At 41.9% G+C, this 13,967-nt stretch overlaps 1 protein-coding gene across 1 annotated transcript in view; it reads right to left on the bottom strand.

Annotated features, from left to right (window-relative positions):
• FAM102B (family with sequence similarity 102 member B) overlaps positions 1–13,967 on the bottom strand; it is an 84,278-nt gene that overhangs the window by 8,289 nt on the left and 62,022 nt on the right. Inside the window, exons 6-10 of the mRNA XM_035017891.1 lie at positions 5,592–5,695; positions 1,599–1,694; positions 1,267–1,456; positions 1,044–1,171; positions 185–254 (exon numbers count right to left, since the gene is read on the bottom strand). Coding sequence (XP_034873782.1) covers positions 185–254; positions 1,044–1,171; positions 1,267–1,456; positions 1,599–1,694; positions 5,592–5,695 — 588 coding nt within the window. The remainder of the gene's footprint in view (positions 1–184; positions 255–1,043; positions 1,172–1,266; positions 1,457–1,598; positions 1,695–5,591; positions 5,696–13,967) is intronic.

Below are 13,967 nucleotides of genomic sequence, written 5' to 3' on the forward strand. Positions count from 1 at the left end.
TAAACTTATAAAACAATTTCAGACATACTCAAGGAAAACTCAGGGCTGTAATTCTTCTCATGGAAGCACTGTATGTGTTTTCTAACCTCAGTCTAATACAAACTTTGTACCCTTCATCTTCCACTCAAGAACATTTAAAAGAAAAAGGCAGTGTATTCTTTAAGAGACTGTCTGGACTACATACCTATTTGGAAGATGATGGCTGCCGAAGGTCGTACTTCCCCCAGGACCCACAAATAACCTCAGGCCTTCTTCTGCAATTCACATTTAAAATACTTGTTATAGGTACACTTACTAGATTGTCGTCAAATAATATTCCTATTGTACTCCATTTATATTTTACATTTCAGTTTTATTAAAGAAATAAAAAACTTAAAAAACTGCACGCATGTTTTCAAACAGGCAATTTAGAAGATATCCTCATAGTTATTTCTCAACTTCCCTAAAGCTATTTTTCTTTAAAACTGAGTAAAGAAGACATCTCTTCCTATAAATTTCCACAAGTAAGGTTTAATTATTTCTCTTTACAACCAGTTACATAGTAAAACTAAGTCCACTGTTAACTGCTCCCTATTCACACCAGCATGGATAATTACACCTTTCAAACTGGTGGCATGTAAATTTTCAGCCTCAGTGAAAATGTTGAGGAAGGAATAAAGGATTCTATTATTCACTATCATCTCAAGATCACCACCCAACCCTCCAAATTACACAGTGATGTGAAGTCCTAGTGTCCAGTTATGTCAAAACAGACGTAGACATCGTCCATAAGGTATATAAACATGGTGGACGTTGAAACATACACAATAAAACCTCTCATCAAAATTGATGTTTTTAAACTCAGGTTCATTCTTTTCCCAATTTAATATCCATTCCTGGAAATAAATGAGCTACAAAGTTATCTTCAGTTTTTCATGGGCAATGAAATTCATTTTATTGACGTGCAACAGTCAGGGTGATGTAGGGCCCCTTCCCTGGTGAGCAAACGGACTACACGGACCTGGGTTGCAGACATCTATGCACATTTAATATTACCCATATACCTTCGGCACTGGAATCAAGGCTGAAGTCTTGACTCTGTAGGATTTTCTCCACAATATCATCTGCATCCACTCTGGTGTCATCGACTCGCTTCAGCTGAGATTCTACAGAATCTTGCTTCACTGGGCATCTTGGAAAATAATTAAAAAAATTTTTCCCCCTCCTTTTTCTTATGAGAACAAAGTTGTTTTTTTCTCCCCATTTAAACACAGACTGAAAGGATACCTGGTGAGCAGTTCCGAAGCAGTATCTTCTTTGCTGGCTGGATCAAGGTTTGGTTCAGCTGTTTTTGGCTCAATTTCATCACACGGCTCTAGAATGCTTTCAATTCCCGTTGATGTGCTTCCCACTGAGGTGTTTCTCCTGTGACAGAGCTCAGAGAAACTGGATGACCGGGAGTGGCACGAGCTATACCCTGTCAGAGAAAAGCGCTCTGGATAAAACACTAACATCAAATACGCTGCAATCAAGCGTTCTTCTTCCACACCCCAGCAATTTCAATTAATCCTTTAGAGCAATAAATATCTAAGGATTTCAACCTCACTGTTAGCCTCTACCTGATACTTTGGACTGCTGGCTTGCATAGCTTGATGTTCTAGAATGTCCACAGGCACCAAGTTCATCTGGAACAGAGGCACTCTTTGCTGAAAGATCTGCAATGTCATAACACAGTGTTACTATGACTGCCGACAAGTCAATGGTCAATTTGTATTCTCATCTGCAGATTTTGTAAACTGCCAAGTTCATTATCAAGAAAAATTAGTTACAAAGTGAAAGAGACCCTTTTAAATTGGTACAATGTCAACTGCATTGCAAGAAATACAAAAAACTTAGTTTATTGAAGTTTTTTTTCATAAGATTTAACAGCACTCTCTTAAATAAAACCATTTCAGCTTTGACATTCAGTATTTCTCTAATAAAAGTGAGTCGGATGTATTCTTATACTCACAAAATATCCAGGTTTTTGTGTGCTTTCTGAGGAAATCTTTTGCTCTCAAAAAATCCATCACAGCAGTAAACTAAAGAGCACTCCGTTACTTTAATGTTAGTATTGCTAATGCTAGGCTATAATTTGGGCAAATGTCTGTGGTTTAAATCAACGCAGCATGGAATGTAGCAGTGAGAATACAAGTTCTCAGGAATTGATTATAGTATTCAGTCTCAAAGTAAATATACAAAAAAACCCCCCAAAAAACTCAAAACAAAACCCAAAAAACCCCAAACCAAAAAACCAACCTAGGGTCAAAGTCATTTCTAGCCATTCCCTGATAATATGCATATTCCAGATGCCAATTATATATTTCCAGAACCAGCTTCCTCAGAATGCAAAACTGTGGTGATTTTCATTAGTGTGAAATATTTGGAAACTAGAACTGTTTTTCACTTAGAGGCAAAAGGAAACCAACTGAGTAACACAGCAATTATAGCAGCAGGTCTATAGATGATATTGGATGCAGCTGGACCAAGGAATGCTGCCCAACAAGGAGGCTACTGGAGTGACCTGGCCCTTCTGCAAAGGTTTCTCACTTCTGGATGGGCCACAAGATAGGAATCCAAACCAGCATCCCTGGGCCTGCTTTACAGTGGTTCTAAACAACAAAAATGAGCTACAGCAAGATCGAAACCCAAAGTACTGGTTCATATCAGGAATTATATAGGACTAACCTTTTATTCTGAGAGTTGGCTCAGATTTTAATTCATTTATCTATTGGTTTTCAAAATGTATTCATTCAATAATTATTTATTAAGCTCTTACCAAGTCAGGTGCCCAGTAGTATATAAGATAAAGGGAGTACAGGGGCGCCTGGGTGGCTCAGTTGGTTAAGCCACTGCCTTCGGCTCAGGTCATGATCCTGGAGTCCCGGGATCGAGTCCCACATTGGGCTCCCTGCTCAGCAGGGAGTCTGCTTCTCCCTCTGACCCTCCCTCCTCTCATGTGCTCTCTCTATCTCATTCTCTCTCTCAAATAAATAAATAAAATCTTTAAAAAAAAGATAAAGGGAGTACAAAATAAATGCTCAGAGTTTAGAGGTAGAAGTGGTTATAATACAATGTGGCAAGCACTGAGAAAGTGTTACTAAGAGCTTGGAAGGATAAGTACATCGAACACTACCTGGTAGTGGGGGCAAGATCCCATAGAGGAGGCTACCTCGAGGTCTTTTTTTAAATTTATTTTTATGTTTTAAATATTTTATTTATTTATTTGACAGAGAGAGACAGCAAGAGAGGGAACATAAGCAGGGGGAGTGGGAGAGGGAACATAAGCAGGGGAAGTGGGAGAGGGAGAAGCAGTCTTCCCGCTGAGCAGGGAGCCTGATGCGGGGCTCGATCCCAGAACCCTGGGATGGTGACCTGGGCTGAAGGCAGATGCTTAACGACTGAGCCACCCAGGCGCCCCACCCTTTTAAAAAGATTTTATTTATTTGACAGAGAGAGACACAGTGAGAGAGGGAACACAAGCAGGGGGAGTGGGAGAGGGAGAAGCAGGCTTCCCGCCGAGCAGGGAGCCCGATGCGGGGCTCCATCCCAGGACCCTGGGATCATGACCTGAGCTGAAGAAGGCAGATGCTTAACAACTGAGCCACCCAGGTGCCCCTACCTCCAGGTCTTTAAGCACGTATAGCAACTCCTTGGCGAGACTTGGTGGGGAAAAGCATGCCTCATTTGCAGAGAGCAGACAGCTTGGTACAGTCAGAACACTGGGTAGTTGGGCAGATATGACTGAAGGGAAAAGAGAGATGAACAGATGCCTGGTCGTGAGGGACTTTCTATGCGTTTAAAGAAGGAAATAATTCACTGGCTTTAAGCAAAGGTGTGATGTGACTAATCTACATCCAGGCCCCAGGATGGACAGGGCGTGGAGGAGTGAAGGTTTCCACAAGAACCCAGCTGAGAGAGAGAGGTGGTTCGCGGGCATGAGCAGCAGGGCTTGACTGGCGAGTACTCGAGTGCGCAAGGATAAGTGAGACAGAAGATGCAGGAGGAAGGGCTGGGAAGACTTGTGCCAGGTGTGGGGACCCTGAGGACGCCAGGTCACCATGCAGTGGATTGTTCCTGTGCCCCTGGCCTTACGCTGGAGGTACAAAGACAAGTAAGACCTGATCTGATCTGGAAGAACGTGGAGTATGGCTGAGGAGAAACAGAAGTATTTCAGTAGAACAGGGAACATGAAGTGGACCTTCCCAGAAAGCATTTGGAAATGTGCACCTGGCGTTTAGGAGGGAGGTCTGGAGGCAACACAGATTTGTAAACCGAAGTGTTCGATTCATATTTACATGATCACATTTACATGAATGTGATAGTTAAATCCAAGGGTATAGAGTATATTGCCCAGGGACGGTGAGTAGAGGGAACTGAACTCTGGAACATCAGTATTTAAGAGGAAGGTGGGAGAAGACGAAGAGCCTCCAAGATGCTAGAGAAGGAAAGGTCAGAGAGGAGAGAGCCAAGGGAAAAGAAGGCTTCAAGAAAGAGTAAATGGCCAAGTCAGGTGAGAGCAGAAAAAACGCCCACAGGATTTGACAGTCATGTTACTGGAGACATAATCAAGACAGGGCAGAAGCCAGAAGCCAGGTGTCACATGTGTTTAGGAATAAATGCACAGTATTCTTCCTAGAAGTTTGGCTCTAAAAGGCATGAAAGAGGGAAGGGGAAGGGGGGAGAAGCAGGGGAGGGGAGGCTGCAGGAAGAAGAGCATGAACCCACAGAGGAGCAGTAGACGGAGGATGTAGGGCCAGTGAGTTTTTTTAAAAATAAAGAATTCAGAATATTTAAATACCAAAGAGAAGGAGCTAACGGAAAGTTTAAAAGTATGCAAAGGATTGATCCTAAATCATGAGAACTGTAGTCCTTATTATCAACAAGAAACCTTATCTTTGCATATCTAGAAAGGTGATGAAAATGTTAATCCCATCACTACACCTTTCTTTTCATGCTTTCAAATAATAACCTCCCTCACAAGAAAGAAAAGAAGAAAGGAAGCTCCGGAAGTCTTTTTTCTTCAGCCAGTTTAACATTTTCCCCACCCTGCTTTTAACTCCTGGAGCAGATTCTGACTGTGGCTGGGAGTCTGTCCAGAGAAGCAGCATCCGTGTCACCTGGGAACTCAATAATGCAATTTTTAGGCCCCAACCCCGATCCACCCAATCAGAACCTCCGGCTGCACGTTTAACAAGCCCACCAGGTGACTCTGATGTACACTCATGTTTGGGCACCACTGACAGAGGAAAGTGATCCAGGGAGGAGAAGCAACACCTGACAGGTTGCTGGGCATGTGGAATAGGCAAACTCCTGCCGAAGTACACAATTGGGGGGTGGGGGGCGGTGTGTCACTGCAACATTTAGCTCTTAATCTGTCAGGGCAATCTGTTTCAGACAAATGAAGCATTGGCTTAACCAAAAACTGTGTAATTAAAACTCTGCTGATAATTATTGGCCCATTTCATCAAGCCATCTACCCAAAGAATTTTAAATCTGGGTGGGACTTTGGGAATCTTTTAGGATGTCAAGTAGTACAAACGAAAAAACCAGTATGCCACACACACCCGTACCTGCTATTCCAAGATGGATTTTGAGAGTCTCTCCACCTTTTCTGTCTTCTTCCAGAGTTTCAGATTCACCAGCAATTGGTATAGACATCGATGTAGAAGGAGGCCTATAAATAAGTATTTCTAAGGATCAGAACTTGATTGATGGGTGAATCTGAAAGCTTGAAATAGTGTTAAAGACTGGATGTGGGGTCAGTATACAGCCTTAGTAAGGTGCGTGCTTAATGTTACCTCTGAGGGTGAGTGTAATAAAAATCAACAAATACTGTACGAGCTTCCTCAAAACTGGAATAGGATTCATGGGGGAGAAAAAGGATTTTTACTCAACAGAAAATGTGAGACCAGAAAGGGCACTGCCTTCATGGAGTGTGGGAAAGAGAGAGGCTCTGTCCGTGTGTCCCCGGCACCATCAGTGGAGGATGCTTCAGCCGTCAACTCAGACGATGCAGGGAGACAGAGGGGGTGCATTAAGCCCCTTGGTGCCCGAGGTTGTGAGGCTGTATCATGCTTCCTGCTCCAGTGCCTAAGCTCTCTTGTTGGCTCTACTAACGTCTTATAAACGGTACCCATGGTTCTCTGTAAACAGTTCACCTGCCCCAGGGGGAGTCTGTAAAGAACTCCAGTTGTTTAGATTTGCTTTTTGGGCTGGATTCTCTGGGGTAGGTGATGGGTATATTTTCATTGGCTAATTCAAGGCTCCTCTCTCCATGTGGAGGCTGTGAAGCAGGGAGGGGCAAGTCTGAGTTCTAACAAGAATCTTTTTTTTAAAAAATAAAACATCCCTAACCTATTAAGGTTGATAGTCTAGAAAAAAAACAAAACAAAAACACATCCTCCTAGAGACTATCCCTTGGTGACCTGAGGTAAAATAGGAAGGTGGGTGAAGGGACAGTGAAACTGACCCACTATATGGCAATTCTCTCTTTGTTATTTTGTATTCATTGAAATTCAAAACGTACTAGCAAAGTACCTCCAAAATAAAGATCACTAAAATAAACTAGAAAAGTATTTCCAAAATAAAGATGACCAAAAATTAGTTAGCCTGAGTATATTAGTTACCTCTTGTTGCTGTAACACATTACCACAAACTTAGAGACTTAACACAAATTTATTATCTTACATTTCTGTAGGTTAAAGGTCTGACATATGTTCCACTGGACTAAAATCAAGGTGTTGGCAGGACCACATTCCTCCCTGGAGGCTTTGGGGGAGAATTTCTTCCCTTGTCTTTTCCAGCTTCCAGAGACCACCTGCATTCCTTAGCTCATGACTCCTTCCTCCATCTTCAAAGCCAGAAAGGTCCCATCTCTCTCTAACTGTCCTGTAGTTCACATTTCCCTCTGACCCTGATACTCTTCCAATTACCTTTTCCCTTGAATTATACCTCTCCCCTTTAAGGACCCTTGGGATTATATTGGGTCCATCTGGAGAACCCAGAATAATCTCCTTATTTTAGGTCAGCAGATTAGTACCTTAATTCCATCTGCCACCTTATTCTCCTTTGCCATTTAACCCAACATATTCACAGGTTCTGGGGATTAAAACGTAGACATCTTGGGTGGGGGGCTAATGCTACACATTAAATACACCACAGTTTAATATTTTCGTGACAGTTCAATAATTGTCATTTAGCTGCCTTAATCTACAGAATTTATCTTTTTAATCTATATAAAACATTAAACTGGCCAGATGCAACAGTAACAAAAAAATGTAAAGCAATATAAAACAAATTGTACACTTCAAAGTAGTGGTTATTAGTGTGTGCATGTTCATATATGTACATATAAAACTATACATGTATGTACACACGTGTAAATGTGAATATATTGTGTGTGTACATATGCTATGTGGTAATTCTTAAATTCTTACTATATTATCTCAATAGAATCCTCAGGCTATTCAGGTCCTTGAACAGACATTTAAGATTACCATTAAACCTATTTAATTTATAGATTATTTTTATCATATGATCTCCTAAATTCCAAAACTGCACATCCTGTTGGGATATTTTCTTTTTAAAAAATCTATCATCTGTCAATCTATCTTATCTATCTAGAACATGAATAGGGGTAGGGGTGGGGGAGGGGCAGAGGGAGAGAGAATCTTACGTAGGCTCCACACCCAGCGCAAGCCCAACATGGGGCTTGATCTGAGATCAAGGACCCTGAGATCATCACCTGAGCCCAAATCAAGAGTTGGATGCTTAACTGACTGAGCCACCCAGGCATCCCCTATTGGGGATACTTTCAAGTATGTGTCCTGCAAGTACACTGAGGTCAATATATCCCCAACCAAAGCCATCTTCTTTTTCCCAAATCTGCTTTCTTCTTGTATTCCCCAACTCTGAATGCCATCATGGTCCATAAAGTAACCAAAACCAGAATCCTAGATGCTGCCTCTGGGTCCTCCCTACTTGCATTTCTCCATATCCAATCAATTTCCAAATCACACAGATTCTCTCATATTTTTCCTATTCATCATCTCTTCTCAGCCTCCACTAATTACTTCAGTTTGGTCTTCTTTGTACCTTATGACCACAAGAGTCTCCTCACTAGTCAGCCTCCCTCTATCCGTGCTATTTTCACTGTGGTCCTTCTGAAGTGTGCATGTGAACATGTTATTCCTTGATTTAAAACACTTCCACAGCTCCTTCCAGATAAAGCTCAAACTCCTTAGAATGGTAATACAAGGCCTTTTGCAGTCTGTCCGAGACCTACCTCTTCAATTACCAAAGGCTGGATTTTTAAATAATGTAAAATAATAGTGGAAACCCCCCCCCATGCATTCAATATTCCATAAGAAAAAGTAATATGCAAAACAAATACACTTACAAAGAATGGAGCCTACAGTCACAGTCATTAATCATTCATCATGACCCATGCCGGCCTGTCCTACCTTTTTCATACCAGGTCCTTTGTTCTTCTTTCACAGGTGGCCTGATTACAGTGTCTCCATCCCTCCACCTTTCAGACCCGTTCTCCAGCCTTCAGAGCTCCTGGCCTGTGGCCTCTTCCCTTCCCCCCACCTCAGTCTCCCTCGGGCTCCACCCTTTTCCTGCGTAGCCTGACTTCAGGGCCATAACCCTTTTAGCAATACCTTCAGTTTGGCACCCCTTGTTCTGTAGTCTCCAAAACCTTGAAGAGCCCCAACCCGGGATAATTTTAGCCTTCTTCATGAACTGCTCAAACACTGGGGCAACTAAGCATTATGGAGAAAATTCATTAACGATGGGGAATGAATGATATTAAGGCAAATTTACAATCTAAAATCTTAGCTGGGCCTTGGCAGCTCTCCTAAGTCTCCCTAGACAACTCAGTCATGTTGAATAAATAATCACTGAGTGCTTAGTAGTGTCAGTTTTTATTCTGTTACCCCTTTTTGTTCTGAAAATGTTTTTGTATCCCTTATCAGAAATTGTGTAATATAGCTCAATTACAGAATGAAAGAGATGAAATTTTAATTTCACAGTAATGTTTAGAGTATGTGAAAAATAACCTAAAATGACAATACCACCTACTTGGTATTCATGCCCTGTAACAATGCCATAAACTCAAGCAAGTCATTTTCTTTTCCTAGAGTGTCTTTACCTACCTCCTCTGCTTCGTAATTTCCTATTCATCCTCTAAAAATTAGCTCAGTGTCACCCCCTCTCACCCCCCACCCCCCACCCAGGGAAGACTTTCCTGGCTTTTAAGAAAAAATAGTTAGGGACTCTCCTCTATGCCTTGAGAGCATCATATGTTCTGTGTCTATCTCCCAAATAAACAGTGAATCCTTCAGAGCAGGGGCTGGTCTTAATTTAGTTTGGTAAATGTTAGCACATGGTAGACGATCAATGCATATGTACTGAATAAATGAGTGAATCTTGAATCTTGGGACCCTGGACAAATTAGTTCCTTAACCTCTGAGCCTCAAGGTCCTCACTTAAAAAATATGGATAATGCATCACAGAGTTGTTTCAAGAATTAAATTGGGAGACAGTAATAGTCACTAAGTCATTTTGACAAATCGTAATTTCCTTCCTTCTGGAATACGAATGCTCCAGAGCCCCAGCTACCCAAGAGGATTACATCATCCCTAGATCTGCGTTACCACCAAATTGTCAGGTGCCAGTGTAGCATATAATTTTTCTCTTGAAATATTCTTTTCCTGTATTAGTACTAGTGTTGGCTTTCTTTTCAGTCAGTTTCATTCTTTTACAAGAGTTGGTGGCTATCTGATGAGTTGCAGAGAACTACAAAACAGAGTTCAGGGCAGGTAGTTAGGAGCCTGACTTCCCAGCCGTCTTAAGCATAAATACAGGCTTATGATATGACATTTTGTCTTTCAGAAAAATCATACAAGCCATGTTACAGATCCTCTGCTCATAAAATACCAAGCTAGAATTTAAAGCTGAGAATGCCAAAGATCTGCTATATTCTTGTTAGTTTCTCCAGTAGGTTTTTAAAAACTTTATATCATGAAAAATTCAAAGATAGACAAAAGCAGAGAGAATAGTAGAATGAACCTCCCCAGCAGTTAGTTACATACATCTAGGTCTTACAAATAGTCATGTCACTCAATTGCTTTGTGCCTTAGTTTCCTCATCTGTAAGATGAGAACTTGGATTATATAATACTTTTTTATTTTATTTTATTTTATTTTAAAGATTTTATTTATTTATTTGAGAGAGAATGAGAGAGAGCACATGAGAGGGGGGAGGGTCAGAGGGAGAAGCAGACTCCCTGCCGAGCAGGGAGCCCGATGCGGGACTCGATCCAGGGACTCCAGGATCATGACCTGAGCCGAAGGCAGTCGCTTAACCAACTGAGCCACCCAGGCGCCCTATATAATACTTTTAAAACTGGCTTTGTGAAGCTCCCTTAGAGACTTCAGGGGTACTAAGGTACTCTACCTTTTTGCCCCTCAATAGAAGAATGTGATATACTGGGAGTCATCATACATTTAAGCAGAAGGACTTTGTGGCTAAATATTCTGAAAAAAAAAAAAAAAAAATCACTGGACTAGACAACCTCCAACATTCTTTTCAGCTCTAAAGCATTGTGATTTTACATTTCTGATATATATTGAAATACAACCTAATAAAAATAACTTACTTTTTCCATCAGTCATTTAAACACTTTCCTATTCAGTCTATATTCAGCATGTGCAAGTGCATGGATGTGTCAGAGCTGCCCCTTTTCCACTGATACGTGTACAATTTCAGATATTCAGAGAAAAGAGAAAATAAATATTGGGGGTTTGTTTTTCCCAAGAAATACTTTTATGTATTTTGGGATTAGGTAAGGTCTGTTTATTCTAATGAGTTATAAACATCTTTCTCTATAAGTGTAAACTCTAGACTGTCAGATTTACATTCCTGGAGATAATATAGAACATAAGATGATCTATTTTTGAGCTCTTTAGTATTTGAGTTGCACAAATAGATAAAATGGTAGAGAAAGGGCCAGAAAGGGAATATTCATAAATTCACGAGAAGGAATGATGAATTCCTTTTCTTCTACTTAGTTTTGCTGTTCATTTTCTCATTTCACCCTAAGCTGATTCCACTAGAAAAATATTGTTACCTAAGAAGCCAAATACAGTATAGCAAAAATTGTTTAGTCCTAAGAGAGCAGGATGTAAAGAAATAAGCCAGGAAATTATGGTTTGAGAGATGACAACACAGGAAGGATAAGTTATAGTAAAATGCATAGTTTAATCAATAATTCATTTTTACAAAAATTTGTATTTTCATCTTTACAAAACACTGTAAATAGGGAACTATATGGACACTGCTATTAAAATTAAAAAAAAAAATTTATTTTAGGGGCGCCTGGGTGGCTCAGTCGTTAAGCGTCTGCCTTCGGCTCAGGTCATGATCCCAGGGTCCTGGGATCGAGCCCCGCATCGGGCTCCCTGCTCGGCGGGAAGCCTGCTTCTCCCTCTCCCACTCCCCCTGCTTGTATTCGCTCTCTCGCTGTGTCTCTACCTCCCTCTGTCAAATAAATAAATAAAATCTTTAAAAAAAAAAAAATTTATTTTAGAGTGAGAGAGAGTGCAGTGGGAGGGGCAGAGGGAGAGGGAAAGAGATGATCTTAAGGAGATTCCCTGCTGAGCGCAGAGCCTGACACGGGGCTCAATCCCACCACCCTGAGATCATGACCTGAGACAAAATCAAGAGTTGGACACTCAACCAACTGAGCCACCCAGGCGCCCCTGGACATTACTCAAAAAAACATGAAGTTGATGCACAGGGAAATAATTAAGGTTTTCTTTTCTAAATATATTTTTTCTCAGATCTTTAAATAATATATAATTAACTTTCTTTTTCAATTGTCTTCAGGAATTGCCTTTGCCCATTCCATTCACTCTCCTATGCTCTGAGAGGACTTTTACACATCTTTCCTCAAACCCCCACCTCCATCTTTCCCATCCCCACTCTTCAGTGATCATCTTGTTTCCTATTTCACTAAGAAATCAGGAACAATTTGAAAATAACTTCTATTTGCTTCCACTTTTCATATACCTGAATCTGAAGCCTCATTCTCTGCCTCATTCCTCTTGACAATCCAAGGACACTGTCTAGCAACTGTCCTTTTTCTCTTCTGTACCACATCTCTCCTTCTCTCTTGAACCATTCATATCAGTACACAAATATACTGAACTATCTCCCATCTTAAAACAATCCCAGGGGCGGCTGGGTGGCTCGGTCGTTAAGTGTCTGCCTTCGGCTCAGGTCATGGTCCCAGGGTCCTGGGGTCGAGCCCCGCATCGGGCTCCCTGCTCGGCGGGAAGCCTGCTTCTCCCTCTCCCACTCTCCCTGCTTGTGTTCCCTCTCTCAGTATGTCTCTCTCTGTCAAATAAATAAAATCTTTAAGAAAAAAAAAAAAAACAAAAAAACAATCCCAAAGACCTGCCTTGACCCTGTATCCTCTTTTTATTTGTAACTCCATTTTCTGTTCCTGTTTTTGCAGCAAAATTCCTCATAAGAATTGTTTATATTGTCTCCAATTTTTCTCCTCCCAAACCCTCTTTGACTCACTCCAGTAAGGCTGCAGGCTCAGAGCATTCTACCGAAGTGCTTGTCAAAGGTACCAATGGTCTCTGTACTGCAGAGCCAAAGGTCAGTTCTCAGTCCGCATCTTCTGTGATCCACGTCCACGGTGTGGGACAGAGCCGATTGCTCTCTCCTTTTTGAAACACATCCTTCACTTGGTTTTCAGGACGGTCCTCTCCTTTGGTTTCTTCCTCCTCTCTCACACTTGTTCCTTTGCTGGTTCTTCCCTGTCTCCCCAGTCTCCAACACACTGGAGTGTCCCACCCCTCAGTCTTTTTATACTCACTCCCCCTGGGTCATTTAATCAAATGTCATGGCTTTAACCACTCTCTATGTGCTGAAGATGTCATGATTTCCAAATCTGTATCTCCAGCCTGGGCCTCCTCTGTAGTGTCATATCCAACTGCCTACTTGAAGTGCCTGGCTGGATGTTAAATGGGGATCTCCAATGTAACATGTCCAACACCCAAGCTCCCAGCCCCCAACCTGTTCCTCTTAGAGGCTCTCTCATTTCAATAAATGAGTTACTCAGGCCCTAAACCTTGGACTACTGAAATAGCCTCCTAACTCATCTACCTATTTCTGCCCTTGCTCCCGTCATCGTTCCCACAAATTGTCTATTCTCTACCTAGCAGCCATAAGTTAGATAATTTTTTTCCCCTGCTCTAAACCCTCTAGTAGCTTTTTTTTTTTTTGCCATTTTATTTTTTATTTTTTTAAGATTTTATTTATTTTTTTTGACAGAGAGAGACACAGCGAGAGAGGGAACACAAGCAGGGGGAGTGGGAGAGGGAGAGAGAGAAGCAGGCTTCCCGCTGAGCAGGGAGCCGGATGCAGGGCTCAATCCCAGGACACTGGGATCATGACCTGAGCCGAAGGCAGACGTTTAACGACTGAGCCACCCAAGCGCCCCTCCCTCTAGTAGCTTTTTATCTCAGGTTGTAAGCGGCCGAGGAGACTCTTTTTTTTTTTTTTAGATTTTATTTATTTATTTGAGAGAGAGAGTGAGAGAGAGAAAGAGCACAAGAGGGGGGAGCAGGAGAGGGAGAAGCAGACTCCCTGCTGAGCAGGGAGCCCGATGCGGGACTCGATCCCGGGACTCCAGGATCATGACCCGAGCCGAAGGCAGTCGCCTAACCAACTGAGCCACCCAAGCACCCAAGGAGACTCTTTACCATCTGATCCCATTTCCTATCCCCCTCTCCTCATTCTGTCTGGTCTAGACATACCGGTCTCCTGGCAGCCCCGTGGACATACCAAACACACTCCTCCCTGAAGGGCTTTGTCCCTGTTTCCTCTACCTCAAATGCTCTTTCTCCAAATACCTGCATGGTGCACTC

This window comes from Mirounga leonina, unplaced genomic scaffold, assembly GCF_011800145.1.
Source record: "Mirounga leonina isolate KUSES-001 unplaced genomic scaffold, KU_Mleo_1.0 Mir_173, whole genome shotgun sequence".
Classification (NCBI taxonomy): Eukaryota; Metazoa; Chordata; class Mammalia; order Carnivora; family Phocidae; genus Mirounga; species Mirounga leonina.